Source organism: Strix uralensis, chromosome 3 (assembly GCF_047716275.1).
Source record: "Strix uralensis isolate ZFMK-TIS-50842 chromosome 3, bStrUra1, whole genome shotgun sequence".
Lineage (NCBI taxonomy): Eukaryota > Metazoa > Chordata > Aves > Strigiformes > Strigidae > Strix > Strix uralensis.
This window is the reverse complement of record NC_133974.1, coordinates 64579175-64599750: the sequence shown is the minus strand read 5'-3', so window position 1 is coordinate 64599750 and position 20576 is coordinate 64579175. Positions and strand designations below refer to the sequence as shown.

The following is a 20576-nucleotide window of genomic DNA, read 5'->3' as shown; positions in this document are numbered from 1 at the left end:
GAGACTTACTTTGTTGTCCAGAAATGTGTGTTGATACAGACAGTTTCTCTTGTGCAGTAGAAAATGTTGCTGATGCCAGCAAACCTGGGTTTGGAAACTTTACAGCCAAAAGTGGTTCAGCTTGTTACTCTTTAATTACAAATGACAAAATGCTACTCAATGCTGAAAAATCCAATATACCTTCATCTGAAAGGAAAGGATTGAAATCCTCTTCACTTGTTCTGTCATCTTCTTTCAGTGATGATTTGTGTAAAGGATCGTTTTGTGAACCTGTGAATAAACAGGCAGAGAGTCAACTACCAGAAAGTGCTAATGCAGTAAGTTTGATTCCTGACAGTGATGATACTTACTTTAGCATAGGAAGTAACCCATCTGGAAATTCTTCCTTTAAGAAGTTGGAATGCAAGGAAACACAGGACTTGAAATCCTTGCTGATGCAGAATGTGGTTTGTGATTCTCTGGGTCCTGAAGACAGCATTCCTCTTGTTTCCTCAAATACTTCTGAGTGTAATAGTAATGCAAATGTTTACAGTCCTCCATGTTTAACAAGTGCTTTAGGAAAATTGGCTCTTGATAATGAAGTTAGTCATACTGTAAATAGAAAGAATGAACTTGAAAATTTTTCTTCACTTGTGCAAAGTAGAAAACAAGAAAGCCTCTCTTCAGACGTGGCTACTTTGCCAGTGTTAAGGTCTGGAAGTACATCGCTGGCTGACTTACTTCAGGAACACCAGGAAAGAAGTGCTAGCCACTCTTATTCTTTGGCTGATCTTTACACCCAGTCAACAGCAAGTCTCACTGGTATGAAATTGGGAACCTCACCATTATCAAAACTAGTAGGTCAACCCCAAACTTCAGGTGGGATGCCAGAGCTAACAGGATCTTTGTCTTCTCTAGCCCTCTCTAAAGTTTCTCCACTAAAGGAGGTTGAGAATTTATCACTCTCGGATTTAATAGCAGAGACTATTGAAATAGATAAAACTCAACAAAGTACGGACTTCCCCATGCTCAGTGTAACTGAACTGAGACCCTCTAAAAGAACCAGCATTGATTTAAGTGTCCTTGTGAAAAATGCAGATGTATCTGCAGGACAAAATGAGGTAGGACAGTTGAATATCTTAAGCCCTGAAACTAAACCTTTAAAAGAAAAACAAGGAAAATGTTCTGGTTTTGCCAAAACAAATAAAAAAACTAAAAGAGGGCTTACTCCTAAGAGGCAGGATTTGTCCCTTTCATGGATGAAGGCACTGCGTGCAAGACCTTCAGCTTTTGCTTTAACCTTGTGTCTCCGTTATCCTCCAAAAGGTTATAAGCGGCGCACAATTGGTATACATAAAGCTTTCCTATACAGTAGACAAGTACAAGACATAAAACCCAAGGAAACTGGTCCTATAATAGCCATAACACCATTTGACTTCAAATCAGCATCTCCTGATGACATTGTGAAAGCTAACCAAAAAAGAGCTTTTACAAGAGAGTAGTGTGTGGGAGGGGGGAATCGATGTTTATATCTTGGTATATTAAAGAAAAAAATCATATATAGGACCTATTTATAATCCAGAATTGAATTTTTTTATTTTTTTAATTGACATACTGCAGTTCTCATTGTTTGGTAACAAATTTGTATGTGAACTTCTAAGCTGTTGCACTGAATATTTTTGCCTAATTTTCACTGACAATTTAACATTTTTAACTTTTGAAAAGTCTTGAACTTTAGTATATAGATATTGCATGTACAAAATTCTGTAAACACCATTAGACTTCTTGAAACATCTCCCTACGTGTTGAAGGTACAATTCATTGGGAAGAACACTGAACTATTATTCTGTAAAATAATTTAGTTTTGCTATATGGTGTATAGTTTGGGTAACAGGAACCTCAGTTTATATTATGACTGTTTTATTAAATGTTCTTAAAGTTAGATTTTCTGATAAGGTATGGTATTAAACTGCCAGTCTTGTAATTGATATTGACAGTCAATGTCATTATTCTCTTCTATCTTTATATTGATTACAACAGAAATACCTTTAGTTTTCAAGAGCCTCACTAACTTCAGGTTTTGACAGTTTTTGTTGGGTTAGGACATGTATAGTTTTTCATAGGACCAAATTTGTAGGGGAGCAAGCAATTAAAATTGCCCCCCCCATCAGCTGTCAAAATGTGATATTCAGAATTTTAAACCAGCTGTTTTGTACGTTTATACATGTTGCATGTATTTCATGAGAAGTTTCACTAGGATTCTATGGTTTATTTTCAAGTCTTTCAGAAAAGTATTGGAATAACAATTGTTTCAACTTTAGCATGAGAGTCTTTGCTCAATGGAAAAAAAAATTCAGGCAAAGCGTAAGTGCTGTTTGTGTCTGTCTCTTGTCTGTTTTGAAGAAAGCTTCCTTTAGTAATGGAAATATATTCTCTTTTACTGTTTGCACCCATTGCTGTTACTTTGAATCTTTAGACAGAAGATTGGACAGGACATTCTGGACTTATTTTTTTAGCTGATAATTACCAGATTCTAGTGCCACTGTTAGTCAAATCAGTAACTGCATGTATGTTTCAACTTACCTTTTAGCACAAGTTACTACTTTTAATATATTTCCAGTGTCAGTATTTTAGATCCTGAACAGCAATAAGTGCAATAAAGGTACTGCTGCAACTTGAAAAATATATTTGTTCATATACTGCCATACACTTACTCATGCTAAACTTGGCAGCTAGTATGGAACAGTAGATATGATTTTCATCTAGTTTTAATCTAATTTTTGTTGAGCATGTGACATCAAAAAGAAGATAAAACCTTTAGGTTTATTCCTGTCTTCAGGTTGCACTACAATTTTATTTCTAAATAAAAATAAAACATGTTCCAGTGCTCTCAGGTACAAATTTCATGTTCTGTATATTTTGCTTGTTTGTCTAGTTGATGTTATTTAGGACTATGAGCAGTGTGACCTCTGACTTCTTGAATGAAATGAATGTTTCTTACCCTTACTAATAAAAGTTTTATATAATGACAGTGCTGCAGTGTTTATGTTCTAGTTGACATGTTAATCTAGCCATCTGTATCCTTACCTATTTTGAGTGCCTTAAAGTGTAAATAATACAATCCAGTGTACATACTATGATCTGATAAGTTCATGAGCAGGAGCATAATTGATTTGTTTTCGCAGAAGAGTTCCTGTAGAAGTCTGGCTGATACTGTTTGTATACTGGTTGTTTTCTTAGTTAGTCTTAATAACAAATTCTGCTTTTTGAACAATACAAAATGCTTTTCAGTGATCAGTTTCTCTGTAGTTAGTCCAAATACTAACTTCCCACTACTTAGAAGTCCAAGTCTGTTTTTCCCACTGAGATAAAATGTCCTATTTGGAGAGTTTATAATTAAAGTTCAGTTTTTCCAAAGTTGTGTGTGTTCTTCTAGTAGAGAAATTCTAAGTTTTAGAAGTAAAATATTAGTGCAAAGTTTGGCATTGTCATGCCTGGTATATTTTTAGGTGGTTTTGCTTTCTTATGTTCCAAATACTCTTGCAGTCCTAGTTAATGTAGGTAGAGATTTCTAATACGTGTGGGTATTTTAAATTTTCATTGAATACCTTCATTTTCCCCTCTAAATCTTTTCTCTTATTCTTGTTGAACTGTTCATTGGTTTTAATCTGTTTTCTCATTCCCTTGGCTGCTCTTTTTCTTTTTTTTTTTTTTTTTTTTGCATAGAACTTCTTAGCATTTTTAGTAATTTTGGAGCCTGAACTGGACATACGCCTAAACATATGTCCTATGGATTCCATTAGAAAGCATGTGCAAATAGTAGGTGGCAATGTGTAGTACTTGGAGCTCAGTTTTGCCATAGGTTTCATGCTGATTAAAGTTTGAACAAGTGACTGAAGCCAAAGGGCATCAGCATTATACGTTTATCGTGGATCTTACTGTGGGATTGATAACTTAGTAAACAACTTTGGGTCTTGTTAGGTAGCTAGATTTTAAAATACTTTTTCATTTACATTTGTCTCAGTGTTGTTAGCAGTCTTGAAGAAGCGGTACATGATGTTCAGTGTATAAGGGGTGGGGGAGGCATTTTTCTTCAGTTTGCAATCCAGAATCCTGAAGTCAGCCTTGAATTAGCACAAACCTGCAGGCTGAACACTGCAGAAGGTGTGTAAGTGGTGGATAAACCTTAATTACAATTAATTTTCAGCAGAGATTATTTATTTCTATGCTTGGAAGATTTTACAGTTTTGCTTTTATAAACAAAAGGTAATGTGTTACTATATTTGCTTTTTAAATGTAACAGGTATTTTAATAATTTCCGTAATTATTCCTTAATTTTCTTACTGAAAACCGGGTTTGTATCATCAGTGACAGGTTTAATTGTCTTAGAATACTGCGTGATATTATGGTATATGGCATTTTGGTATAACAAGTCTGTGTTTGGCCTTTGCACTGAAGCGTTTCTGCCTAATGAATGTTAGAATTCTTGTTAACTAAATATGTCTATTTTATGCTTAACACTGAGCTTATTTTATTGATGTATGTATATAACCTTTTCCCCCCATTTTGCTGTTAGTGTGGATCTTTGTGTAATACAGGTCAACTGTGTTGTTTTGGAACTCACATATTAAGATTGCAAAGTACTTGTGTCTGTGTTTGCATATGGACATAAAGATAACATTAAACTACATAGACATACTACTTCTGGTATTCAGACTGTATACTACTAAGGTATTTTGTACATTAAATTTATTTTGTATGTAATTTTTAAGTGGCTGTTGAATATTTTTAATACAAAATTGACTTGTGGACATTGCTTTCTGTACCTAAATAAAATGCGTATTCTTAAAGGACTGACTTAATTACAGTTTTTTGTTAACTTACCTGATAGAAATAGAGTTGTGATTGAATGTTCTATAATGATTGTATCTATTGTGGAAACAGGCTCCAGTTCTTGTCTAGGTTTGCATGGTCATGCTTCTTTCCATGGAAGATTCATTTGGAGAAAGTAAGGTAAAAATTGTCATCAAGTCGTGCATCTTCAGATACCATATTGAGGCTCCAGTTTGCTTTCAGTTAGAAATGAGTTCGTAAATTTTTCTTTAGATCATTTTGATAGTATTTTTTTAAACCTTATTTGGATCTTAAAGTGGAAAGGTTATCAGTGAAATAAGAAAAAAACAACTGTCTAAAGTTAGTTCTTAAGCTCTTTGTTGCAGTAGCAATTAGAGCTACTGCAGTTCATTTCTTAAAATCAACATTCTTAAAATGTCTCTAAATATCTGTTCCATTTTTCTCTTTTAGGTTTCTTTTTTCTAGTTGATTTCTATCTGAATTTGTTTTGGAAAACCAGGGCAAATTGAAAGTGAAAAGTATGAGAAGAGTAGGAAAATAACAACCCCCACTGGAATATCAAAAATGATTGATGCTTTGTGTACCCTTTGAGATGCGATTTAACATAATTATATTTAGCTGGTTTTTAATTACAACAGAAAACACTTTTGTTTTGAGAAAAGTATAGAATGTTAGGAGCATAAGCTTGAAATTTAAAAAAAAAACCCATGGGATTAAAACTTCACATACCTGGTTTTTACTTTTTTTTCAGAAATAACTGTATGAATAATTTCTCATTGAATTATTCGGACAATTCTCATGATCTTAAGCTTCAGACAGTGAGCTACATGAGTTTCTGGAACTGTTGCACAATAGTATTTCAGAATCTTATTTCTAAGAGACTAACTGGTGCAGTGAGGTAGTGTTTGCCATTTTGTTTTTCCCTATTTCCTTTAATCATGTCACTCAAACACGTTTTTCAGTAATCAACAATTTCTGAAAATCTACAATTATGCAGAAAGTTAAAGAGTAACTACTGCTACTGCAAAAATGAATAGCTATACAAAAGGTTTGTATGAAGATAGGATATAGGTTGTCTTTATGAAATGTATATAGTTTATTACAGTGCCTTTATACAAAGGCAGTAATTTACCTTTATACAAGGACAGTAGTTTAGGGTTATACACACAATCATTCATATCTCTTTAAAATCTAAAGTGCTCAGCTTTTTAGAGTTGTTAAAACATTTTTGTATTAAATGCTGATTATGAATTGTGGTTGGGAAAAAAAAACAAAGCAAGAATTTAATCACATTGTAGTTCAGGCAGTAAAAATAAGCTTCCTGAAGTGCTGAAAGGGGATGCTTCGCTGCTTTTCTGTTTCTTTGAAAATTGAGTTGAATTTTTATGCATAACTTACATCCTTTTTTGGTTTGTGTGAAGTGTAGACAGCTGATAAACTCTTAAGTAGATCTTATGTTTGATTCACTGTGTCCAAACAGCTATTTAGATGATGAGGAAATATCATTAGTCCAAGTTATCGATACTTGTGTGTGCTAATGGTTTTGACCTTACAGGATTTTCTGTGGGAAAGTAAGAGAAACTTTTTTTGTGAAACTGATGTGTTTAGTCTGCAGTAGAAAACAATGTGATGAAACAAAAATCAAAGCCAATAGTGATATATTTATTTGTTTGTTTGTTTATTTATTTATTTATTGAAGCAAGCTCTTCCCAAATTGCTCTCTTAATGCAGTTCAGAGGGAATGGGTCCCTCTTTCAGTATTGCTGTACTATACAGCCAGTGGCTCCTTTATGCAGACTGCTTGTGAAGTATACATTTTTATCAAAAGTAAACATTTTTACTGAAAGTAAAACGTAATTGCAGTTTGTGATTTCAGGTGACTGTTGACATGAACAATTTTTATGAAATGGTTCATGAGTTTCTGGTGTCTTATGTTGTCGTGGAAGTGTTCTTTATCTTGTTTGTGGACACATTATGTTGCATACTTAAAAATGACTCATTAAAAACAATTGTTGGTGGCTTCTGAGGTATGTCAGTGGTTTGTTGGTCAAATAATTGATTTGGGTGTTTAGTGTTGGTAGGATTCCTTTAGAAAATAACCTATTGCCCTTCTCTACAACTTTCTGGTAAGAAAATGACCAGAAGATGACTAGAACCTGTAAAAGGTTGTAGTTTTCACTGTTGAAAATGAAAGAGAACTCATGAGCAATTTGTTAAGAATTTCAGATTTATGAAGACATAGTGAAAACTGTCTTACTCTTTTTATAATGAGAATATGGAGATTTTAGAGAAGAGTTGCCTGTGAAGTATTTATTCATGATCATGTCAACATATGGAGGTAATAACTGATGAAGATGGACATTATTTTAATGTTTCAACTGGCTATTTTGAATATTTTTGTTCATAAAATCAGAGTAAGAAATCTTAACAGAAATTACTTCTTAACTGGTGACATATGTTCCTGACAAATGTAGCATTTCTCAGGTGTCCTTTGCTTCTGTTTCAGCAGTGGGTATTAGTGATGTTCAGAAATTCCACTTTGAAATGCACTGTTGTATTGTTTCCTTTTACTGCAGTCAAGAGAAGCAAAGATTTTTGTTTGATGAAATTTAGCTCGTATTTATGGGTTCTCTGAGAAACCTTTCTTAAAGTTCAAATTTCTAAAATATGTTTATGTTAAAATGTACCCTTCTTAGTCAAAAGGATGTGCATTCTGTGCATATTTGTTTCATTTGTACTTGCTTTTTCTGGCTAAACTAATTTTTGTCCGTGTTAGTATTGCAGAACAAATACAGATACTGGTGAGTGAGCTAGATTCTATTCCATTTCAGGCACCATTAACGGAATTGTTAACCACTTTATGACACTTAAGATTTTTGATTTTAGTGATGCATGAGCAGGAAGGAGGTCAGATGTCTGGAAATGTGCAGTCCTTGCAGGAAATAAAAACTACTGTGACCTGAGCATGTTTAGTTTGATTGTTGTTTGGGGTAGCAAGGCATCTAGTCTTTTTTTTAATTAATTCCTTCCTGTAGTAGAGCCATCTTTGTGGGGGCACTGGCTATTTTGGTTTATGGTCATTTCTCAGGAATAATACCAAGAACAGGGTCTTTATAGGGCTATATTATAAATATTTAATAAGAAATGAGCTTCATAGTAAAGAGTCAAAATTGAAAGTAAGGCACAGGAAGTTGAAAAACCTTACTCATGATATGCCAGATAATATAGGAATAGAGCACAGGTCTCAAGCTTAAGTCTAGTTTTCTAAATATTGGACTATACTACTCTGCTTGCAGCTGTTAATAGAGATGCAGGTATTTCTTCACTGGCATTTTTTTTAATTTATGTTTTTTATTAATACTTAATGTATTCAAGTTTTTGATGTAGCTATTAAGACAGCGTGGGCAGTTTCAAGAATACAAGTCACAAGTAAAATTAGGAGGTGCTTAACTTGCATTTTGTTAATGTTTATCTTTCCATTTTCTAGAGCTCTTTTTGCCTCTTTTTGCCTCTCCTGTATAAATACTTTCCTTCACTTTTGTTTTACACCAGTAATAAATAAACAAAAATCCTACAAATGTCACCACAATGTGACAATCTAATTAGCTGCTTCTTTTCACTCAGTTGAATGCAGCAAGGTTTGGTTTTGGTTCAGAATGATGGGCATTTCTCAGTCCATGGACAAATACTTATTTGTCCTCTTTTTAGACTACAGATGAACACTGATAGCAGTTGCTTACTAGTGCAAAGTATCAGAATGCAGATTATTGTGCTTTAACCTGTAACTTTTGTCACTTCTGCTTGTGGTTAATGGGCAAGTGAAGTTGGGAGTCTTCAATGAAAAAGCAAACAAACTGATGCTTTTGCATTTTATTTATAGGGAGAATTCCAAAGAAATCCTGAAGGAGCAAACATTCTGAAGTTTAATGGTGATGTACAATATATTTTCATTAGCTTAGAGTCCCTTCAGGTTTTACTTCCATTTATCATACTCGAGGCTCTAATGCTTTGATTTCACACATTTGAAAATCAGTTATTTATACCCAGGTAGCTCAGAAGAAATTTTTGTCCCCAACTTCAATTGGCTGTGCTAACTTTTCGGTAACAAATGCCTGCGATAGTGATAAGAGCCTGTTGTACTTAATGATCCTCAGATATGGCATGCGTTCAGTCTGTGACAAAGAGAATATGTTCTTTACTGAATGAAAATGTTTGAAATCTGACATGACTGATAATATAGTTCTGTCTTAAATCATGGAAAGTAATGAGAATTTAAGACTTCCGTGTTTTGTGTAAGAAAAATATATACACAGACTTCGAGAAGTTACTGAATCTTGACTCTGAGGTACTGTGTGGGTTTTAGAAAGGAAGTGGCTTATTTCAGGGAAAAATGTGTCACCAGCAATGAAAAGCTTTTTAAAATCCTTTGAGATACCTTTTTAAGATTCTCCTCATACATACTGTACACCTACACTGGAAAAAGTGACACTCCAGGTTTTTTCTGAGTTTTCTTTTATGGTCCTTTAACACTAGTTTGATTAACTTTTTTTTTTTTTGGACAAAATGTAAACCAACACAAAGTCAATCGTTTTCGTAGTTGACTATATCATAAAGTGGGGTGTTTTGCTTGGAAGCTACAAGAGGTTAGGTAAAAGTAAAAATGGTTCTGTCCTTTTTAGAACTTCGGCATTCCAGAAGAACCAGAGATCTGGGGAAACAGTAGCTTCGCTTGTTCTTAGAGTGGACTTCTATCTCAGTCACTTTCAGGTCATGGTAAAGATCAACAATCAGTTGATTTTCTCCATGTCTTGAGAAGGTAAAGTGAAGAATTTACTAAGTTCTCAGATGTGATTGCTGGAGTGCCAGGAAGGTATGGTTGGAGTCACATTTTTTTAAAATCCTGTTAAGTTTTAGGGATGAATGTTTGCTGCTGTAGTGCTGTTGCATATCAGTTTAAACGTTGTAAGTGTTACCTAAGTTTGCACTTGAGTACTCAAAGGAAGGCTGTTGACAAGACTCAGACAGTAGTATTTTGCAGTTGTAAACCAATGCATTTCAGCTCTAGAAACTTAGTAAGACATCTAAACATTAAAAGTGTAGGCATATCAAATCCAAAATTATCGGAGCAAAAGAAACAGTTTAAAAAATATCAATTACTGATGAAAAGGAGCTTGAATGCTAATAGGAAGCATGTGTGAAAAATCAGAAGTGAAGTTAAAAGGTAAAAGCCAGGAAGGTGTAAAAATGCAAGCTTAAAACCCAGAATTACTTTACAATGTCTGTTTATGCTGGGTGTCTTTCACTACAAATACTATTGTTCTTTCCCTGTAAAATTTCTTATCAATACCTATTTTACCTCTGTACTGTCTTCTGGATGTGTATCAAACATTCCTTCTATTCTCTGTGATTCAATATTGCTATAAAACATTAGTTACATAGTCTAGTGTATTTGTACCACGTACATACCAACAGAAATGCCACCCACTCAGTTCTTGTGTGCCTCTACCTGAACTGGTTTGTTCTTGGGTGACAAAATATTGTCTGGTTTTCATCGTCTCAGCTTACTCTTGAGTCTGTTGTCAGAATCCCTGGTAGAAATCCGTGCTTAAAATGCCAGAAGCTTGGGAAACTGGGTAACTTTAATATGGAAAATACCTGAGTCTGCAGAAGCTGTGATGCCCAGTTGGCAGAGACATGAAAGAGCTTTGAGTGGTTGATGCTTCAGTAGTTCTTCCATATTTTTACTGCATATAAAAACTCAGCCTAAATGGAAATTTTGTATCTAATTAATTCCAAAATATGAGTTGAAGTTGTTTTGGGTACTCCTTGTTTGAGTCCTTGTTACCACTTTTTGTGGTTTTAGAATCACATTTTCCTATTTTTAAGGTTTTCCTCTTCCCTATTGCTGACCCACATAAACAGGAAAATGACTAACTTTGCTTGTCAACTAGGCAAGATGGTGAAACTGCCTATATACCAAGTGCTATGCTTAAATTGAAAAAAAGAGGCAAAGTGCCACTGAAAGATTTTAAATAAACATTTTTGAAGGCAAAAATGCGATTCAGATTGTAGTTGTGGATGCTATCGGTGTGCTTGCAGGTAGTGCTGTAAATGTGAAGTGTCTAACTACTCTTTCAAGGAAGAGAAAAACATTAAGCAATGCACTTGAGTCCATGCAGGTTCCTCTCTAAAGTCACAATAGGGTGAAATGCACTGCTTCAGACTGGCAAATCAACTTTTCCTGGTATTCATCTGCATCTGATAAATCTTGCAAAGCTTATTTAAAACCACAGGATATATTCTACTGTATTCAGTTTTTCTTCTAAACTCGGATACGTAGCCTTTTATAAATCAGTTTGTGTGTCTGAATGATTTTGATAATGAAGAATAGAGCCTCCAGTGCTATGTTTCACATCACATCTATACATAGGTTGTTATTTTCCAAATACAGGTCTCCCTTATTCAGATTATGGCAATGTTCAGTCTCCATTTTTTCTAGACTTAAACAAGTTTGTCTTTGATAACTCTGGAATTCAGATATGTTTGGCTGGTGCCAGAGGAGTTCATAGGAAAATGTGGAATGAAGAAATTTTCAGGGTAATAATATATATAAATAATGCAAGTGTAGATGAGTAACGCAGATAATGTAAACCACGTTGCAATTAGAAAAGGAGAACTTAACTATGTTAAGTGAATACATTTCTTATGCTGAAGGGTGGGGCAATTTTTATAGACTTCTAGATTTTAATGCAGAACAGATTTAATAATGTATTTTGTACTTCTCAAATGTATGTTTCTATGTATGTCAAGTAGCTTACTTTTAGCTAGCTTGCTTCTGTTTGGCCACTATCTGCACTTCTCCTTGCAATGGTTTCCCAGATAAATACGATTAGAACTTTATACTAGGATTTTATATCAGTGAGTGACTGAAAACCCTACTGTCTGCTTAATCGTCTAATTAATGTTAGATTAACTAAATACCAAATAATGTCCATTGTTAGTGGTAGCATTCATAATGTGTTTCTTGTGGAACGATATGTTTCTGGTGTCTAATCTGTTGTAGCCAAGTGTTTGTACAGTGTGGTGTACAGTGGTGGTACAGGATAATTGCTTTCGTGGCTTTTCAGATAGCTAAAGATTTATCTATAAAATTGTAGTAATAGATGTGTGAACTCGTTTGCCTTTTTTTCTGCTAATAGGTTGTTTTTAATACTGTGGAAGATCTGGACTGCAGATTAAATAGGTGATCAGCCTACTGCATTGATGCAGCTTGAGTTTGTTTTGCAAGTTAGATTCAGAGATCTTTAGCAGTTTCACACCTAGGTTTCAAAGATTCTTCGTCTGTAAATGTGTTGCCAGTACACATCTAAATAACAAAGAACATTAAAGCTTTTATTTCTTCATATTCTTTATATTTTTTAATAGCCATTGCTTCCTCTGCATTTTTGCCCTCCCTCAAATGTACTGTATATATGAACGGGGCAAAATAGCAGTGTGGCAAACTAATTCTGTTTTAGAATTAAAGGAGATGTTGAAGTAGATGTTGATGCCTGTTGATATTACAGAGAGGACAAACAGAAAATCTGGCAGAAACGAACTAGAAGAAAATTTTGTGGCAGTAAAGTATGCCTTGGTAGTTTCAAACTGCTTTATCTTAGCAGCTTGCATCTCAAGCCATACTTTGAGAATGTGGTCATCCTCTCCTGTGGATTTATTTAGTTATTCTTTGTCTTTTGTTAAAAGACAACTGCTGTTAAGTAGGTTTGTCTGTGATCTATTGAACTTCAATCTGTGTAGCCGTGAGGACAAAACTGAGATTGTATACTTTTTTCCAAATGGCAGGAGTTGCTATAGTTTAGGAGGTACATATAGAAAAAAGTGCTTAAGAACAGGAGTATCTGGAAGGTGTACCAGCAAGAGCTGCTAGTGGTGATGTAGCTAGCTATATCAGAAAAACTGAGCTTTGAATCCCAGTAGTAAGGCAGAATAAAACGCTGGTTCTCTAGAATGATTATGACCAGTCAGGGTCTTTTCCAGTAGAGAGGAGTCACATATGGAATAACACATCTTCATATACCCCATTGTTATGGACATAGTACCAAGAACTGGTAGATAAGACCATGACTAGACTTTAAGCCTCATTTCATGATGTGCGAACACATTGAAAACAAAATTTAGCTAGAGGGAGGAAATTTTGAGTGTTTTCTCCTGGTGTTATCTTTTAAAAATTAATGTTAAATACTTAATAATACTTAACAGAATACTTAAAGTGTCCCATCTGCATAGAAATAATTTCTAAATCTCATTTCTTTTTAATTGTCTTAAGCTGAATTGGATATAAGAAAAAGTTTAAGTAGCTTTTCTGAAATTTCTACTGCAGAATTGTGATCCTGCAGTTAAATTTTTTTAAAAAGCTAGTTAATATTTAGTAGTTGATGAATAATGGAAGATTGATCTAATGGCATAAAACATCATCACTTAATCTGTACTCTTGGAATAGTTAAGGAGGAGAAGAACAGGTACCTGATAAATATTAGGCTCTAATATGGAGGAAAAAAAAACCAAAGGAAAACCAGCACCTTGTTAATTATTTTGCTTGGTTTTGTTAATTGTATGTGTTTTACTTCATTATTTTACATTTAGTCCTAGTAAAACAAGTACTATGAAAGGTATATGTTCACTCAGCAAATTTCCTTTGAACAGATTGGTGAAATGTTTAACTTTACCTAATTTACATGTGCAAAGGAGAACAATGCATTTTTAATGCCTTTGTTTCCAACTTGTCCTTTCTTAACATTTATTCCTTCTGATATATTAAAAATGAGAAAAAGCTGAACATGTTTAACGTTTTTCTCTTCAAAGTAATTGTTCAGGTGGCTTTTAAATGTATGTATTAATCTATTTAAGATTCACAGCTTTTCAAAGTAAACTCAGTGAATGTATCATTTAACTTTTTACAAGGCTGTACATTTACCGTAGCTTCTTAAGTTTTGGATATCAAGAGCCTAGTTGGAATAGATGTAGGATTTTCAAGTTACGTTACCTTTTGAGCTATGTTGTTTTGTAAAACCCTGTAAAATACCGTATCTTCCACTCTATCCTCTATCTTTTAATCCAGGTCTGTCGTAATCAGGGGTTTATCAGGTGCTAGGTCTGGAAGTACTTCTATAGTTCGGGTTTATCAGCTGTCAGAGGTGCCTTCTGCATCATTCCATCAGCTGTATTATTGGTTCATGTGAGCAGACATCTTGTTTTTTTTCTTTAAAAAAATTTATTTACAGTGGTTACTTAAGTGAAGGCATCCATGTGCACAGCTAGAGATACTTGCTCTGAAAAAAGTTCCCATTGTCTTGGGGGCGCATGGGCAGGCACTGTTCTGCTAAACTACTTTAAAAAGTGAGAGCGCCTATTAAGTGTAACATGCTAGTTCCTATTTCACAGCTTATTGTTTCTTCAGAAGCTTTTTTCCAACCAGACTAAAAGGCGTTGCTTATTCACTGAGCTGGAGGCCTTGCATAGAACACAATTGTTTCTGCAAAGCAGGCAAGCTTGTAGAATATCAGTCTTGTGTTTTATTGGTTTCATCTTCATTGGAGCCTGCCTTCCAGCATCATTATTTCCATTCTGGTGAATACTGTCAGCTTTTTCCTTGTCAGTTTCCTTGATTTATTAGAATCGCTCATGGTCAAGAAACACAAGCACTAAACATTGTTCTGTGACAATTTGGAAAATGACTGTGTCTAATTTCTTTGGTCAAAATAATATCTTTCAGTGATTTTTATTTTGGGATTTATAATAGCAAAATAGTTTTCACCATATTACAGGTTTTTTTATTGGCAACGACTTTGTGTTCTTGTGTCTAACTGCAGTTTTCAGTATAGACAGTTGCTGTACTCCTTGGTATGTTGTTTTTTATAAGAATATTTATGGTTTATGTAGAAAAAGTTCTGTAACTTTATTTGTCCTTGTACCTTAGTATCTCTTTCTTCAGTAATAGTTTTCTGTCCTCTTGGAAGCAGATCAATGTACTAAAAGCATTTCTTGTTGAGTTCAAGTCACCACTATGGTTATGGACTGTAGAATTTAACTAGCATTTACCATTTAACTATTTAACTAGCATTTAGCATTTAACTAGCATCCCACACAAAGATGGTTGTTTTTCAACTGAGGCTCACGCCCAAAGCTGATTAGGTGTCTATAGCAAAATAACATTTAATTGGAAGATTGTAGCATGCCAAAGTGCAAAAAAAAAAAAAAAAAAAAGGCAACCAGAAAACTGTCAAGAGTCTGAACATTTACTGTGCTGTGAATGATGTAATTTACAGTTTGTGTCAGTTATAATAAGGACTTCGTACCCTGTTTTACCAGATCCCAGAGAAATCCCCTGACTACTGGCTTGGGAAGATGTCTCCATCTCTATTGAGTAGGAGGCGGTAGGCATGGCGAGGATGATCAAGAAGTCAGTTTTTGTCACTATGCAAAGTAAAAACCCCTGAAATACGAACTGTTCCACATAATGTGCTTCCATCTTTTCAGTCCCATTTCTGTTGGCAATCCCATACCACCATTCCTACTGCCTTTACCTTTAATGAAATTCTAATGCATACTGTCATTTCCTTTCATCTTCATTATAGGTAAAGCTTTCAAAATTGGAGTCTTTGGCTGACTTTTTGTAAAATATGTAAGTAAAGTATGTCTATCTTTTGTTTTTTTAAGGAAAGAAGCACAAATTAAAAGGGGACCTCTCTGAGGATTTGCTATTTAATTACCATAATCTTGCAAGCAGAAATGCAAAAGTCAGTGTCAGTCAGTGAGTCTGTGTCCCTTGTACTCATGAATAATGTCTATTTTTTGTTATTAAATGCATTTGTATTTAAATTTACAGTAAGGGGGGGTGGGTGTATGTATAGCTAGTGTTTTCAATAATTGCTCTACTGCTGGATGTTGATTTTTTTTTTTCTTTTAAATAGTACTCAATCTGTTGAACGTTTTTGATTCTTTGAAATCATGTCTCACATAAGTCCTGCTTTTTTCAATAGCTGATAAATTTTTGATAAATGATTAGGTTATTCTTTTGGTCCTCTGAAGCCACAAATCTTCCCCTCTGAAATGTGCTATGGTGTGACATTGCAATCTGCACTGCCATCCCTGAAATCATGGAGGGTCATAAAGTAAGTGTAACACAGCTAACTTTGCAAAGAAATAAAAGAAGTGAATTCATGGACAAGTAACAACTTGCAAATTTGACTGACTTTTAAGAAAAAAATTGGTTAATTCTCCCACAGATATGTCAGCTCCCTGGCCCAGTCAGGGTCTATTGTGGTTGTAATGTCATCAGCAGAGTGGGATAGTTAAGAATTCAGATAACCTAAATTAAATTATATAAGGTTTTAGCTAATCTTACCTTGAAGTTCTCACTACGCTAAGAGTTTGTAGAATACAGTTTTCTGGAACTTATGCTGAAAATTCTTGCAGCTTCAGCATACTTAATTATGCAGGACTAATAAATACGTTTTTTTCTCTGCAACCGTAAAAGGCCACCTCATTAAGTTTCTGGAGAAAGTTTGCAGAATGGTTGTGGAGGAGTTGAACAGATGTAAGATGATTTTACTTTCTATATACTATCAGTTTGCCGGTATGCCTTTCTTGTTCACTATTATTCTTATATTTAAACTTCTGTTTCATACTGAAGTAACTTTGGTGCATAAATAGAAGTTGTGGATCAGGAAAGCTTTCTTTTGTAGAATGCCTTGTACTCCTGTAGGACAATTAACAGGAACATACTTGTGTAGATAATGTCAGTGTGTAAAAGACATGCTGTTGTTTCTGAATTACCTGGATGATGTTCAGGGAAATAGCACCATCCTCTGGCATTCTAATATTAGTTAAGAATTAAACCTGAAATTGCTGTCTGTTATTTTTGGAAATTCAATATAATTGTAAGAGAACGTACATACTGTACTTTCAGTTTTGCATACTCATTTTGGGCCAGGGTTTTAACAGAAATGCTTGTAATTTGCATGGACTCTTTGTGTTCTCTTCAACTAAGTGGCTGGCTAAAGGGGATATCTTTTTAGGGTTATCCTGCCCATAGTGCTGACTCTGCTCTTTACATGACCATTTATGGTAGGAAGTTGCACTTCAGAAATATCAGACCGAGCTTTTTCTAAATCTCAGTGAAAGACAATTCACAGTCATTTAAGAAAAATTCGTTGAATTAGAAAACACCACCAACGACTTATGGCTGTGTATATGTGGGAGAGTAAAGGTGCTGTTACAGAACAACTGCAAATGGCTAATAAATTATTTTTACAGCAGATCGTAGCTTCAGTTACGGATTGAGAAGGGGCATCGTTGGCATTGCTAGAGTGCAAAGCAATACACCTCCCACAAATAAGGTTTCAGTAGTTACAGGATGAGTTGTACTGAGTTACGATTATGTGAAGGACTGGATTTTAGTCCATTTATCTATAAGCAGTAGGTATGAGAAATACCGCAGGGACATTCTTTTGAAAACTTGACGGATGAGAAAGCAGCTGGTTTTATTGTTGTGAATTCCTATTGGACCTTTACATGTTTACGTATCAGAAACATCAAAAGCAGGCAGCTGATGTTTGTGTAGACTCTAGAAGAAAACAGACACCCCCCTCCCCCATCTGCCTTTTCTGTGCAGCAAATCTCTGTTCTTTTACGCAGGAGGTGTTGACTTAGTGAAACTGGAAATCTTGAGAGTTTTACTCCAGTGGCAGTGCCTTTCTTTCCCCTAATATATTAACTGTGAATGTAAAGCAGACCAATTATCTGTGTTTCTGGAAAGACCATACCAATGGTCTACATACAGAGCTGAGCTATGCGTTCCTTGTTGACATGTGTGGCTTAAACATAACTTCTTGGAGATAGATGCTGATTGGAATGTCATATTAAGCATCCAGATATTGAGACATACGAGTTTAATTTGCTAAAACGCTGAATGCTCACAGTTGTAATAGAGGTCAGTAAAAAGTTTTATATAAAAATGTATGTTATATCATTCTCAGAGACATAAGGTTTGTGTGGTACATCAGACATTCTAAATTAAATGAACACCATTCAATGAAATGATTGCAATAGTCACAGAGAAGAAATAGCTTTAATAGGTAACATTAATTTTGTGCTGTTTGAGTATTTGAATACATGTAATTTGAATAAGTCCTGATGGCCAGAAAAGTTCCTTGGGAAGCTCTGTGTTTTTGGTAAGGAGAGCAAGAAAATGCAGCAGTAGCTGACTGCGGTATTCTGTATCATTTGGCTTCAGGCGGGGAGGAAATGTTGATGGCAAGAGAAATGGTGACAGTCCAGAAATTTTGGCTAAGTTCCAGACAGGGAAGAAAATGTTACTGCCTTGTTACAACACATACCACCCCATTCACTTCAACTTGATCTAATGTCAGAGTCTGTGGCCTTCTCATCCTCTAATTTATTTAGTAATGTTCAGATTTTTTTGCTTAATTCCTGTTTGTGCCCTAAACACAACATTTCCTCATGTCATTCCAAATTTTTCATTGCAGTTCCATTTTTTTCACTTCATGATTTCAAACCCCTTATCTAGCTGTTCCCAGTTTCCTACCTATTTTCCAGTCATTGGCCATGATTATTTTCCACGTTCACTTTTTTCCACCCGTAGTTTGTGTTCATCTTCAGTTCTGATCTTCTGCTTCCTTTGTTCATGTTTAGCTCTGCATGTAACTTGTCACTGAGTACGGGGCCTCTTACTTTCTCTAATTACATGCAGTTTTTCCCGAAGTTCAGTTGTTAACTAATGTCAATTTTTTCATGGTCGCTGTAGCTCTCATTTAATTTTCTCTGCTGTACTGATTTTTCATTCTTGTAGTCCTTGTCTGTCCTTGATAATCTGCTTGTCTTTCTGCTTGCCAGTGGTCCGTATACTGTTGTTGTTTTCTCTTGCCCCCCAGTTTTGTTTACTTTTTATGATTATCTGGGGCAGATTCACACCTCCAGTTTACTGATGTGGTAGAAAACCTCAGAGACCATAGGAGAGGTAGGAGTTGCTCTCAGATGACACAACCAAGTCCAGCATGGTCAAAAATACCAACAGCATCTACATATTGAATGCTGAAAAAGTGTTTTGAGGCTTTAGTTGTTAAAACTTAAGCCATAAGAGCCAGTGCAAACTGTTTTCTAAGACCGAATTGAGTGGATTTTCAGAAGGTGAAAAGATCACTTGAAGGATTATGCAAATAATATTTTCTTCAGGTGCCATTTTTGAAAATAAGAGGTTCTGTCTGATCTCTTCTAGTTTCCTGGACTGTTTTTTGCCCTCCCTGTCTGGAGGGGAAAAAAAACAGCCAGCCAGCCCCAGGCAGGTACCTCACTTGAACAAATTTTCAGACTAAAGAGTTCAACTTGGTAAAAGTATCGAAAGTAAAGCCTGAGCAATGAGAAGTGACAGCTAACTAACAGGCGAGGCTGCCAGCCCTTCTGACTGTGCCTACTGCACATCAAGTTGTTGCAGCTGCATGTAATGAAGCAAACTGTTTCTGGAACTTCAGTCCTGGGGTAGCAAGTTACTGTGCTGTTTGTGTGTTGTGGGCCACAGAGAACTGCCCCATATTGGAGATACTTAGGAATATCACTGAATAGCATGCTCTATCCCTCCTCCCTCCCGCTGTATCAAACCTTAAAAACAAAACAAAGAATTCTTGTAGTCAGGAGCAAGTAGACATTTTTATTTTCAGCATTTTTCAGTGAAAATGCCTATTCCCAGTTTCATGAAAAAAAAAAGTCATATTCACCGTCTGAAACTTTGCAGAAGAAGGTAATAGTTATAACAACAAGACAAAGTTACCTGGAAAACCCCTGACTGTGGTTTCTATTAGGAAATAACCTTTCTTTTAAAAAGAAAAAGTTCAGTGCTCTTGTTTGGAGAATTGTTTTCTGTAGTATCTTTAGAATGGCTGTGTCTCAGCACTGGGGGTGACTTAGCAAGTTGCCTTTTCTATTAGTTTGGACTGTTGCATTATTTTGACAAGTGCTGTGGATGTTCGGTAGCATCCATTTGTATATTGCAGTTCATAGTAGTATAATGTCATGCGTTTTTCTAAAAATGGGTATTTTGAACTGGTATAATTTAAATACTAAAGTAATATTTAATTTGAAATTTTTTCACATGTGACAGTTTTATTAGAGCTAGGTGGTGTTTCTTTGCTATCAGAGGTGCTCCTTGAAGGGCTGCTGATGTTTCTAGGATCGTAGAAGAGTGGGAGAGACTTTTCTAAATCATTTAACTTTTCCTTTAGCAATTATCCTATATTGCTTTATATATTTGCATAAGAAAGCATTCCTGTGTGTTGTAATTACTTCTCACACATGCAGCAGACTTTGTCACTAAACTGTTACATCCAAAGAAATTTGAATGATGGGCTATAGGGATGAGTGCATGGCAAATTAGATGCAGGCAGAATGTTTTAAAGATTAGCGAACTGTGTAAATTTAGGAAATCTGGGATGTTCCAAGTTCAGTAGTCATGTTAAGTACTGGTAGGACATGGTTGAGAGTCCTGGACTTCTGATATTATTCCCAGTGCTGTGATGTATTGGTAATACTAATACTCAGTACCACTGCCACTGGAGATCATCATGCTCTATAGCAAACTTAACTAAACTGTGCTGCAGGTTGCCACCATGTCCTACAGCATTTTGTAGAATTTATGAGTGTCAAATAATTCAGTTGAATTAGAAAAATAT

General features: G+C 35.1%; 1 protein-coding gene across 17 annotated transcripts in view; it reads left to right on the top strand.

Moving 5' to 3' along the window:
* HBS1L (HBS1 like translational GTPase) overlaps window positions 1–20576 on the top strand; it is a 60957-nt gene that overhangs the window by 8813 nt on the left and 31568 nt on the right. For 2 of the 17 annotated variants that reach the window (XM_074862577.1, XM_074862578.1), the window contains exon 2: window positions 239–317. The exons of 13 other annotated variants lie outside the window; for them this stretch is intronic. Coding sequence is in view for 2 of the 4 variants with exons in the window: in XM_074862574.1 (XP_074718675.1) it covers window positions 1–1481 (1481 nt within the window). In the remaining 2 variants the exon portion in view is untranslated. Of the gene's footprint in view, window positions 4830–20576 lie in introns of those variants that run through there. 2 more of the 17 variants (XM_074862574.1, XM_074862571.1) reach the window with 1 other exon arrangement.